General features: G+C 39.9%; 1 protein-coding gene across 2 annotated transcripts in view; it reads left to right on the top strand.

Annotated features, from left to right (window-relative positions):
- Positions 1-475: 475 nt before the first annotated feature.
- The window catches only part of RMDN2 (regulator of microtubule dynamics 2), a 68,022-nt gene continuing 55,214 nt past the window's right edge, over positions 476-13,283 (top strand). Inside the window, exons 1-2 of one of the 2 annotated variants that reach the window (XM_034659651.1) lie at positions 476-692; positions 8,688-9,155. In XM_034659651.1, coding sequence (XP_034515542.1) covers positions 8,704-9,155 — 452 coding nt within the window. In that variant the 5' untranslated portion in view covers positions 476-692; positions 8,688-8,703. The remainder of the gene's footprint in view (positions 693-8,687; positions 9,156-13,283) is intronic. The other variant, XM_034659652.1, reaches the window with a different exon arrangement.

Raw genomic sequence — 13,283 nt, 5'->3', positions numbered from 1 at the left:
GGTTTTCAGCTAAAGGCAACTCAGAATGCTGGAAAGGTTGAAGAGGTTGGGGTATGAAGAGGTTGGGGATTTTAGTTATTAAAATGGAACGTGAGTTAAAGTTAAGAAAACGTGGTTTCGGACACGGTTACTAATTAGTGCAAGACGTCTGCGCTACCCTGTAATGCGGATCAAACTGCAAGGTTGTGCCCTGGTGGTGGGGGGGGGGGGCAACAATGAAGGGTATGCTGGGGGAGGGGTGAGTTTGGGCGCGGGAAAGAGCCAGGGACAGGCGGGTTTGGGAGCTGCAGTGTTGGGACGAACGCGATGGGCCCGCCGCGAGTGGCCCGGAGCCAGGGCCGGGGGCCCCGGGGAGATGGGCTTGGAGGGGGAGGCGGCATCCCGGCAACAATGTGCGGTGGGGGCCGAGGCGCCGGCGGAGCGCATTCTCCTTCTGGAAAAGGTGCGCTGGGCGCCCGCCCGGGTAAGTCGAACCCCCCGCGGGAAGAGGCGGGAGCCATAGGGCGAGCGGCCGTGGGCTCCTCCCCCGGCGCCTCCGCTATCTGGGTCAGGACGCGGCGGGCCGCGGGGTCGGACGTGGGGACCCGCGGGCTTCGGGAGGCTGTCCGCCCGCCGCTCCGCTCCCGTCCGCCCGGCCGCAGGTCCCCGGTCCCCAGTCTCGAACGGCAGAGAGGCCCGCACGACGAACTCAGGTGCGTGCGGAGGTGGCCAGTGGGCGGCTCGGCGGGCGGAGGCCCGACGCGCCCGGGGTGCGGAGGGCTGAGGCGGCACTTCCGGCGGCCGCCGCGGCACTTCCGGGTTTCGCGGGGGTCCCCGCTCCCCGCTCCCCGCCGGGCATCCTTCAGCCGGCCGACGCGGCGCTGTCCTCCCGGTGGCGGAGCCGGCTGGCGGTGGCTTCCCCCCACCCCCGAAGCAGCCCTGTCGAGCCGGCGTCTGGAAGCGTCGGTCCTGGAGCTCGCCGGTGTTTCCACGCGGGCCGCCCGTCGTGGGTGCGTGGGGAGCTGGCGGGGTGCTGCCTCGGCCCGGCCGGTCCCCGAAAACCGGAGGAGTTGCCGCCGGAGACACGGTCGCCTCAGTGGCCTCCGCTCCCGGGTCTTATCTTTCAGCCTCCCTCAGACATTTTTGTCATGTTTTGCCCTGATTCTCTTCCTATTTTATACGAAAGGAAGGCCAAATTTTCAGTGCCACAAACATTTGCAAATAAGCCAAATATCAGAGAGCCCTGACTTTAAAAGAAATTATTAAGTAGGAAAAATAGTGAGAACCTGATGAAATCGGAGTATCAGAATTCATTAGAAGGTATTAGGTTATCCAGGTCGCTGTGAGGAATCTGATTGCCAATTCAAGGTCTCAGAGATAATCCTTTGGGAAACAAACCTCAGGCCTGAGTGTAACCCATGGTGTTCCTTTACCCTTCTTGCAAAATTTTTCATACATCTTCCAAGTACCATAGTTACATATTTTATGTACTTCCCCTAAGATTCTGCTGATGAATTAAATAAATATATAGGCCAGATACTGCTGAAAGCATTGTAAGCACAATTTCCATTTCTAAAAATTAATTTTAATGTAGAAATTTCTTCAGCCAATAATAGTTTGGTGATTATTACTTCAGTAGGATTCTTGGTTCTCATCTGCAAATAATTGAATTATGTATTACCCATTAATTTTAGATGCCAATATTTTTTATTAAAACAATGTCTCGTTTTCTATCATTACTAGCACCTTACAAATCAAAACTTGTAACGGGAATAATACTTAGCATTTGATTTTCTAGTCAATACATTTTTTAATTACTGTGTGTTTATACTAAAGGGTAGTGTATACTAATTTGATAACTAAACATATAAAAGTTACATAAATAATGTAATATAACCTTTGAAATTATACTGCTGGTAGGCAAGTGTTCTGATTTATTACTTTGCTAGTTACTTTTTTTTTTTTAAGATTATTTTTATAGAGAGAGAGTGTGAATGCAGGGGGCAGGGGCAGAGGGAAAGGGAGAGGGAGAGAGTCTTAAGCAGACTCCAAGGTGAGTCGGAGGAGGGGCTCGACCTCACCAGTCTGAGCTCCTGACCTGAGCAGAAACCAGGAGTCGAACTTAACCAACTGCCCCACCCAGGTGCCCTTGCTAATTACTATTTTTAATGAGTGGCATTTTTCACATTGGTGGCTCAGAAGCAGGTTTATTTTATACTGATAATACAACTCAAACATAGCTTGTGCTATCAGTCTCTAACTGTGGTTATTTAAAAGCAATACCTACTTTACTGATTGATTCTAGTTTTTTCCCCAGTTGATTTTTACAGTTCTGAAATCCTATTTCAGTTGCGAACGTCTCTGCCCAGTCAGCATCCTCCTTTATATCCTTATGGATGCTTTCTGAATCTTCATCATGCCGCAGTACATCCAGGAGTTATCAGGGTAATGGTTTTCCTGGCCTACTTGGATGGCCCCTGGGTAAATGACTTGACAGTTGTATGCCTCAGTTTGCTTATCTGGACCTGCCTCCAAGAGATAATGTGGAATTGGTATAATTCCTAAAGAAAAGGCCAAACAAAAATTCATGCTCCTGGCCATGTATTTAAACCTGGGACAGTCTCAGGGATCAGATTGCCTTCCTAGGTAGATTTTGAATTCTATTTATTTACTTGATTAAACAAAAATAATTTCCAACAAGGCTACATTTTTTTCATGTAACGTTCAAGGAAGGCCCATCAGGAATGAGCCAAGAAAGCAATCAGAATAGAAAGATTTCTTTTAATAGACCTCTGGATCAGCATGTGAACATTCTGCATTAATCTTTTTATTGACAAAAAGCCAAGAAGATCAAGTTTGATGCATGGTTATTAGATGTAAGGCAAATGGAAGTCATGGGCACGTAGTGACTTTTCTTATTCTCTGTTGCCTTTTTGCAATAATATTTCAAAATAATTTAGTTTGGTGATATATTTTTGTGTGTGTGGAAATAAGTGTACAGCTAATAATAATCACCCACAACTTCAGCTGAATTGATCCCAGTCTACTGCTGGCATGTCTCCTGGATGGGATAGGAGAGGACAAGTTGTTAGATTTACAGTTCCATTCTACCAATTAGGTAAAAATGCTTTGTGCTTAAAAAAATTAATTCCAGGTAAACTTCCCTGAGGTCAGGCAGGCCAGATTAAGCACACGACCATTCTACTAGAATCTTTGGTTTTAGAAGAAGGGATTCTTAATTCTCTTGGGTATAATATTCACCAACATCTGAGGTAATTTCTGGAAAGTTATTATTTTAAAATCATTAGTCTTTCTCTTTCACACTGAGACCTGTAATGAAATGGAGCATCCGAATAGGATACTCTCTGTGTTCAATGCATATCATCTATTACTAAAGGAATCTGAAAAGATGTTCTCTTAGGCAGACTTCTTGGAAATAATCTTACTCTCCCGTGGGGCATCATTTGAAGCACCACATTTAGTTCCTCATTTAGAGTATAAGAAACAATGCCTTGCTTAGGTATGTGGGATCATAGCATATAGACCATAGGAAGGCACATTTTAGGTATACAACTGAATTCAGAATTCGCATCTTTCCAGTGTGCCTTCCCCCATTCTCACCCTCAGCTCTGTATTTTGTTTCCTAGTTCACTTAGAACAATGAAGCAACCACAGAGAACTTTCCTAAGCTCCCACTGTCACATCTACCCACCTTCCTGAATCTGTTCACATAATCTGCCTTTTCTTTCATTGCTATGAATGAACGGTTTGTGTTTCCATCAAAGGTCAACGTCTGTGCCTGTGTACTGCAGACCAACCATCCCTCTGCCTTCTCAAGTTTACTGCTGCAGTGATTCTCTGATCTTTTACTTCATCATTGTACTTTCCTTTTTTTAAAAAAATTGGATCTTGTCCATGCCCAAATAGAAATGCTATTATTTCTCCATCTTTCTGGCACCATTTTCCAATATAGTCATGACATCATTTCTTCTCTCCTTACCTGCTTTCTGTTTGCCCTTTTGTTCTTTTTTCTCCCTTTCTGACTTCTTTTGGATTAATTGAATATCTTTAGTATTATATTTTTATCTCCACTCTTGGCTTATTATTTATACCTTTATTGAGTTTTTTACAAGTGTTATGGTTGTTTGTTTAGTGTTTGCCCTTGGATTTACACCTTTGTACATCTTTGGCTTCTAGTACTGCATTATAATCCAAGACCCTTACAACACTATACCCTATTTTGTCCCCTCCATACTTTGGTCTATTGTTGCCCTCATTTTTTTACCTCTACGTATGTTATAAACCCATAATTGGTTAATACCATTTTTGCTATAATAAGCAAATATTTTATAAAGAAATCTTTTTTTTTTTAAAGATTTTATTCATTTATGTGACAGAGAGAGACAGCCAGAGAGAGAGGGAACACAAGCAGGGGAGTGGGAGAGGAGGAAGCAGGCTCCCAGCAGAGGAGCCTGATGTGGGACTCGATCCTGGAACGCCGAGATCACGCCCTGAGCTGAAGGCAGACACTTAACGACTGCGCTACCCAGGCGCCCCTATAAAGAAATCTTAAAGTGAGAAAAATGACTTTCATATTTACCCTCATATTTGCCACTACTGACGTAATTCGTCTTCCGTGTAGATTCAGGTTTCTGTTATCATTTTCCTTCTGCCTGAAAAACCTCTGTTAGCGTTTCTTGTAGTCCATGTCTGGTGGCAATGAATTCTCTCAACTTTTCTTTGTCTAAAAGAGTCTTTGTTTGGAACACCAGGGTGGCTCAGTTGGTTAAGCGTCTGCCTTCAGCTCAGGTCATGATCCCAGAGTCCTAGGATCGAGTCCTGTGTTGGGCTCCTTGCTCAGCAGGGAGTCTGCTTCTCCTTCTGCCTGCTTCTCCCCCTGCATGTGCCCCCCCCCCGGAAAATAAATAAATAAAATCTAAAAAAAAAAAAACCACTTTAAAAAGTCTTTGTTTTACCTTCATTTTTGGAAAATATTTCACTGGGTATAGAAATGTAAGTTGACAGTTTCTTCCAGTACTTTAAAGATGTCACTCCTGTTTCTTTGCCTGAATAGTTTCTAAGATGATGTCTCTGAGACAATGTCTACTGTAGTCTTATCCTTTTTTCTCTGTACACAATATGTCATTTTTTCCCACTGACTACTTTTAAGATTTCTTCTTTATCACTGGTTTGCAGTGTGTTTGTCTAATTTGGAAATTTTTTGGCTCTTTTCCCTTCAAATATTTCTTGTACCCCTTTTTCTTACCTGTAACTTGAACTGTATATGTTTTAGACTGCTTGATATTGCCATAGGCTGTGCTTGATTTTTTTTGTTTCTTAGTCTTAATATGTTTGTGTATACAAATATTTTTTAATTTTTTAAATTTTTTTTTAAATTTTAAATTAAAAAAAAAATTTTAATTTCTGTGTTTCATTTTGTATATACCATAGACCGGGTGGCAACAGAACATTTATTACAAAACAACAGAAATTTATTTCTCACAGTTCTAAAGCTGGGAAATCCAAGAACAGGGCACTGGCAGATTCATTGTCTTATGATGGCCCACTGGTTCATAGACAGCACCTTCTCCTTATAACTTTACAGGGTGGAAAGGGACAGGGATATCTATGGGTTCTCTTTTATGAGTGCCCTAATCTCATTTATGAAGGCTCTGCCTCCTGAAGGCCCCACCTTCTAAGACTATTATCTTGGGAATTAAGATTTCAACATACAAATTTATTTTTTTTTAATTTTTATTTTTCTTTAAAGATTTTATTTATTTATTTATTTGACAGAGATAGAAACAGCCAGCGAGAGAGGGAACACAAGCAGGGGGAGTGGGAGAGGAAGAAGCAGGGTCATAGCAGAGGAGCCTGATGTGGGGCTCGATCCCATAACTCCGGGATCACGCCCTGAGCCGAAGGCAGACGCTTAGCCGCTGTGCCACCCAGGCGCCCCTCAACATATGAATTTAGAGAGGACACATTTAGTCTGTAGTAGATGGTTTCTGTTGCTTTTTCTTCAGGTTTGCTGATTTTTTTTCTCCACAATGTTTTTTCTTCTGTTAATCTCATTCAATATTTTATTTCAGATATTTTATTTTTCATCTCCAGAAGTTCTCTTTGGTTCTGCTTAATACCTTCTATTTCTCTCCTCATCATGTTTATGTGTTTCTTTAACACATTTTTAATATTTATATTAAATAGCAAACATATTTGTAATAGTTGTTTTAGCATCCTGTCTGCTAATTACATCATCTCTGTCATTTTCCTGCTTCTTTGGGTATCTAGTAATTTTCGATTGGATGATCACATTGTGATTTTATGTCGTTGCATTCTGAACTTTTCAAAGAGTTTTGGACTTTCTCTTGAAGGCACTTAAATTATTTGGGTGAATTAGTTTGATTCTTTGGAAGCGCGTTTTTAATCTGTTTCAGAGCAAGTCTAAATAGATCTTAATTCTAGGGTTAATTAGGCCTCATTTCCAAGGCATCACCTTTCTGAGATCTCTATTGAAACCCTCAGATATTTGGTAAACACTGTCCACTCTCGCTGGTGGGAATTTGTGTAATCTTTAGGAAGTTAAGTTTATAGCTTCCTGGAAAATGTTCGTTTGCCTGGCCTGGTGGGGTTTGACTCTCTGCATGTTCAGCCTGGTATTCAGTTAAAGATTTAAGGAGACTCCTATGTATATGTATATTTCTAGAGCTCTTTCTGTACATACTTTCCTCATCTTTAGTACTGTGCCACACAAATTCTAGGTCCTTCAGTTTCTCTGAACTCTGTTCTTTGTTCAACTCAGTAGACTACCAGGCTTTGTTTGGTTTTCCCCTTCCTGTGCCACAGTCCAAAAATGCCTCCAATTAAAAACCCAGGGAGATCATAGGACTTACCTCATGTGTTTCCTTTTTCTTGGGGATCATAGGTGGCAGTGCTGTAATAGTCTGCTCCTTGAGAAAGTGTCAAGAAAAACAAATGAAAATTTTGTGAATTCAGATTCCTGTAATGGACAGTTTATCATTATTTGTAACATTTCTCTCAAATGGCTAACAAAATTTAATAAAGTTGTTTACAAAGTAGCACATATTGATGGGAAAATAATTTTGGGAGCTTCAAAGTCTGTCTACAGACTACAGTCTACATTTTATTCTAAACAGAAGTTTATCATAGCATTAATATACTTATTGCCATTTTAAAGTCTGGGAAGGAAAGGGTCTTTATATTATTATAAATATTATATTTATATTATATCATATTTTATATATTTATTTTTATTTTTATGTATTTAATATTATATATTTATTTGGTTATATATTATTATTATATTACATCATATCATATTATATTATTGTTTTCCATTAATGGTCTTCTGATTTTCAGAACAGAGATAAGCAATAAAACTAGTGAAGATGGGAAAAGAACAATTATGGTGCATTTAGTCAAAGTAGCTGAGTTTATGTGGAACTAGGCAGGTTAATGCTTGAGCCTTGAATGTAAAACAGTGAAAGTTCAGATGAAGAAAAGAGTCAAGAAAAGAGATTTTTGCTACTTTAAAAAAGAGGAAAATTGGAAAGAAAATAAAAACGTTAAGACTTCAGACAGAAATAGAAATGTAAGTAGCAGAGGCATTCTGGGTCAAAAGGAGAAAGGAGATGAAGCCTGCATGTGTTAGCATTTTTGCTCTGCATGCTGAATAAAACAGAGATGAGGTGGGTTCCAAACTTGCCAGAGCTCTCTGATATATATTATTTTCCAAATCCTTGGGCTTTTAAAATGTTTATTATTCTAAGTATACATGTGAACTGGGTGCTAAGAAAAAGCTCCTTGGACTTCCTTAAAGATAGGATAAGACTCAGAAATCATCATACGAATTTTATACAGATAAAAGTTTCAAACACAGTTAAGCACAATTTGAATTCTTTTTTTTTTAAGATTTTATTTATTTATTTGACAGAGACAGACAGCCAGCAAGAAAGAACACAAGCAGGGGGAGTGGGAGAGAAAGAAGCAGGCTTCCAGCAGAGGAGCCTGATGTGGGGCTCGAACCCGGAATGCCAGGTTCACATCCTGAGCCAAAGGCAGACGCTTAACAACCGTGCCAACCAGGAGTCCCACAATTTGAATTCTTTTTTTTTTTTTAAAGATTTATTTATTTATTTATTCGACAGAGATAGAGACAGCCAATGAGAGAGGGAACACAAGCAGGGGGAGTGGAAGAGGAAGAAGCAGGCTCGTAGCAGAGGAGCCTGATATGGGGCTCAATCCTATAATGCTGGTATCACGCCCTGAGCCGAAGGCAGATGCTTAACCGCTGTGCCACCCAGGCGCCCCCACAATTTGAATTCTTAAATAGCTTTTTTTCCCCCAGAAATATATAATGATGCTTTTACCACTATTTATCATACTCTTTAAAAATATGATAAAGAGTAAATTTCAGATCAGCCGTGTAGAATACAAATTCTGAATTAAAATTGAAACTTTACACTGGACTTCAGTGATATCCTTAAAGTAAATATTTCTATTGGGCCACATACATTTTAGAGGTAAATATAGTATACTTATATTTTAGTTTATGATTTATTGTGTGTGTGTTTGTGTGTGCGTGTGTGTCTACGATGTAGACTTTTGTTGATTGAGAAAGCTTTAATATTTTTGCCTTGGGCAAAGACAGAAACAACATTCATTTACATTTATGCTTTCAGTTTTAGAAATAAAACCCAAGAAATGCCTCATTCCACAAACAAAGAACTGATACTTGGCATCATGGTGGGAACTACTGGAATCAGCCTGCTTCTTTTGTGGTACCACAAGATTTGTAAATCAAGGACAACATTGAATTTACCTAAATTTCTTTCTCTGGGTAACAAGCTTGATTCCGTGACTTTTCAAGATGAAATGTATAATGGCCAAGGAACAGCAGCAATCTTTCAAGGAAGGCAGCTTCAGATATTGGAGAAGTTAAATGAATTACTGACAAATATGGAAGAACTCAAAGAGGAAATCAGAGTTCTTAAAGAAACCATTCCGAAGCTGGAGGAATATATACAAGGTGAACTTGGAGGGAAGATAACACTTCATAAGATAAGTCCTCAGCACAGAGCTAGAAAAAGAAGGCTTGCCACAGTTCAAAGTTCTGGAACAAGTAATAGTTCAGAGGAAGCAGAAAGTGAAGGGGGGTAAGTTTCTTGATGATGTTTCCCATGTTGAATTGATTATTTCATTATTGCTATTATTTAGGGACTTTCATTGTGCATTTCCAGTTATATATTCTGCCACTAGTAAGATTTAAAAAAGAAATGATTACTTGGCTGACATCGTAATTAAAACCATATTCAGTAGTGGTCTGTATTTAAGATAGTTTAGACTGCATTGACAAAAAGAATGTAAGTGGCTTGCTAGCACCAGGTGCCATATGTGAGTAAGGAAAAAGTCAGTAATTGTTTGCCAGAATTGTAACCTATTTATATATGTGGCCACGGTGTGACCCTTTCTATAAGAACTGTCCAAGAAGTGCTCACAACTAGAACTTTCCGTGATGATGGAAATGGTCTAAATCTAGGCTGCCAATACGGTAGCCATTAGCCACATTAGCCATTAAGCACCTGAAATGTAGCTAGTACAGCCATGGGACTAGTGGCTTACTGAATTGGGCAGTGCAGAGCTGAAAAGCTTTGAGAAAGTACAAGTGATTCAGTTTCATCCTCACCATCCTCAATGGCAGTCCCTTGAATTCTAAAACCAAGAACATAAGTAATATTCTTTTAGAAGAAAGACAAATGATTTATGAATTTTTAAAAAACCTGTGCTCTGCGAGTGTTTTTGAGGAGTAAAATAGGCAAGTAAGTAGAGAGTCGCCAGAAGCTCTTTAGGGCAGGGACACTGTGTTTTCTTTGTTATATTCTTAACACCTTATTCTTGTACCTAGCACAGAGTAGATGCCAAGAAATATTTCACAAATGAATGAGTGTTTTGCTAAATCACCATGGAATTGGGAGAAGGGAGGAGAAGGGAGAAGGGAGGAGGAAGAAGAAGAGAGAAAACAAAGGGTAGGGATAAAAGTGTGTTCCATAGAAAGTGTGTTCCATAGATAAAGAAATGTAAATGGTTGACCAGATCTTTGACATCATGCTAGAATTGGAATTACTTAGCATTTTTATGTATGAACTGGAGATATAACTATATGAAGAATCTTTCAGATAGGGAAGAGCCACAAATGATAGATTAAATAACGGGAAGGTTTTAAACATTTGTGTTCCTGAACAACAAGTTGTAGACTGATTTTAAAATTGGCAGTGGCGTGTTTAAAAGGAACTGAAAAGTGTTCTAAATATTCCAGAACTGTAACTCTGCAAAGACACTGTTAATTATTAAGGGTATAGAGAACGCAGCTTAGTACTCTAATGAGGACAAAGATCCTAACAACATTGGACATCAATGAAAGTTATTGAAGACCAGCGATGATTATCATACCTTTATGTAAATCTAGGGCATTTCCTCATGAGGAATCCTGTGTGCAGCTTTGGCAAGCACATCTTCAAAAGGACATAAGGGAACTAAGGACTAGCCAGAGAAGATCCCCTAGACTGGACGGAGAGATGGCAGTCCTGGTGTAGGAGTGGAGGCCAAAAGACTGAGTAGCCCTTCATCTAAAATGACACAGGTTAGATAGAGCACAGGCTTGTTCAAGAAATTCTAAAATTCTAGGAAGAGAGGCAACCTTTCAGAAGTTTAAGGTAAGTTTGGGACCATCAGAGAAAGACAATTATACGGTTTCACTCATATGTGGAATATAAGAAACAGCCCAGAGGACAATAGGGGAAGGGAGGGAAAACTGAAGGGGAAGTCTTCAGAGAGGGAGACAAACCATGAGAGACTCTTAACTACAGGAAACAAACTGAGGGTTGCGGAAAGGGGAGGCGATGGGGTAACTGAGTGATGGGCATTAAGGAGGCCACATGATGTGATAAGCACTGGGTGTTATACACAACTGATGAATTATTGAACACTACATCTGAAACTAATGACATATTATATGTTGGCCAATTGAATTTAAATAAAAAAAAGATAAGTTTGGACAAAGAAAAACAAGATAATTGTGGGGCTTAATTAACTTCAAGTAATAGCATAGACATAAGTTGTTTATGTGAGTTCAAGAAGGATTTGTCTAATTTATGAAAAACAGTCACAGACGGCTAATAAAAACTTTAAGATTTAATATCAGGTAAGACATTCCTTCTTCTTGCTCAATCCTGAGTACCTTTGTTAGCAATAGAACACCAGAATAGAGGCAAGGGAGACCTAGTGACTTGGACTAGATTACAGTGAATGGCCCTTAAAAAAGTAGAAGGAAACTTTTCCCTATTTACTATACTTCAATAGAATAAACAAAACAAGCAAACAGACACTTAATGTGGATTTTTTTGAGAGAGGAATAAGATACAGAAAGATTTAATACCTCTTTCTAAATAAAAACCTAGAGACAAACTTTTTAAATAAATAATATACTTTTTAAAAACAAGGTTTCTATAAAGTGTATTTGTGTAAATTTTAGATTGCCTGTCCTGATAAACCTCCCACGGGACAGAAATGACTGGTCATGGTAAGATACAGTCTTTGCCCCATTAACATATTTAAGATGAGATATATCTTTGATACAGCAGTGTCCTTGACAGCAAAATTAAAACATCAAATGATAATTGCATATTTCCTATGTACTCTTTTGCCAAAGGTTCCTGGAGCTTTTGATTTCTTTTAGTAAAAAAGATTCCAGTCACAATTTGCTGACACTGTTCTACACAAGAAAAGGAAAAAAAAAATGAATTATAGCCTTAGGTGGTATCAAAAGCTCGAGTGGGTAGATCAGTAGAACGCATTTTCTGCAAACACTATCTTCTGCATGCCTTCTTTAGCACACGGTATCATTATGGATGTATGGATTTATGCCTTTTTTGGACTTAGCTAATTTCATCTCCTTTGTTGTGGAGGTGGTGGTCCCTGAGGCTCAGATTCTCATAATGCGGCCATCAGAGGGTCTGTCAAGTTTTTTCCTTTCCCTTCTTAGCAGTAGTGTGAACATCTTGGAAAGTATCTGTGCTTCTTGGTAATATTATGTTTTGACTGATTTTGTTTTTGTCCCTGCTCCAAGACTTGGAGTCAGCCACTGCCTTGGCGACGTTGGTTCCTTTCAGTGACAACTGGTACTAGACAGCAGCGGCTGGGTGTGCAGACATGGACTGTTTGTAGGCACAATGATACCAGAGCATGTGTGGGCCCATTTAGGGTCAGGGTAAAGAAAGATGGTTGTAAATATTTTCAAGGTCACAAGTTCACATTGGTGTTTTCAGCTTAAACAGGAGTCCTTCCTTATTTCTGGAAACTCTTTAGCTCATTTTCTTTTTCAAGCTGCTCACTGCTCTTTTTTCTGTCAACCTTTATCTGTATTGTTCTATGGAACCATGGGTTTAAAAGTTATTTAAATCACAATGTTATGTAAAGCTTTAGAAACCTCTCTTGCAAAAGTTCCATCTTGTTCCAGTTTAAAGTAATATCCCATAATAAAGTCATAGTTCTTCGTTTTAAGTGAGCTTTACAAAGAATAGATGTGTTTCGGGGCACCTGGGTGGCTCAATTGGTTGGGCATCTGCCTTCGGCTCAGGTCATGATCTTGGGGTCCTGAATCGAGCCCCACATCAGGCTCCCTGCCCCTCAGGGAGCCTGCTTCTCCCTCTCTCTCTGCCCCTTTCCCTGGCTTGTGCTTGCTCTATCTCTCTCTCAAATAAATAAATAAAATCTTAAAAAAAAAAAAAAAAGGAATAGATGTGTTTCAAAATGAAACATTCCTTTTAGGTAAATCAGGGTTGTATAGTAATCCTGCAGGCCTTCTTTCTTTTTTTACTGATACAGGTATTTTCCTTTTAGTGTTAAGTTCATATGATAGCTTCGGATAGTATCAACAGACACACGATTATTTGAAAAAAAAAAAACCCACAAATCTACCCCCAAAAGAACACCAAGCCATAACACAAGCCATAATACCTAGTACCTTAGATATTACTCTACAAATAATAGAGGACGGTGATGTCAGCAAGACCACAGACAGAAACAGGCTTTTGAGGTTTTATTTAAAACTGTTTAAGCAGAGAGGACATTAGGAGAAGGAAGGGAAAAATGAAGGGGGGGGAACAGAGGGGGAGACGAACCATGAGAGACTATGGACTCCGGGAAACAAACTGAGAGTTTTAGAAGGGAAGGGGGTGAGGGGATGGGCTAGCCCGGTGATGGGTATTAAGGAGGGCACGTATTGC

The sequence above is a fragment of the Ailuropoda melanoleuca genome, chromosome 4, assembly GCF_002007445.2.
Source record: "Ailuropoda melanoleuca isolate Jingjing chromosome 4, ASM200744v2, whole genome shotgun sequence".
NCBI classification, from domain to species: domain Eukaryota; kingdom Metazoa; phylum Chordata; class Mammalia; order Carnivora; family Ursidae; genus Ailuropoda; species Ailuropoda melanoleuca.
This window is presented reverse-complemented; position numbering and strand designations above follow the sequence as displayed.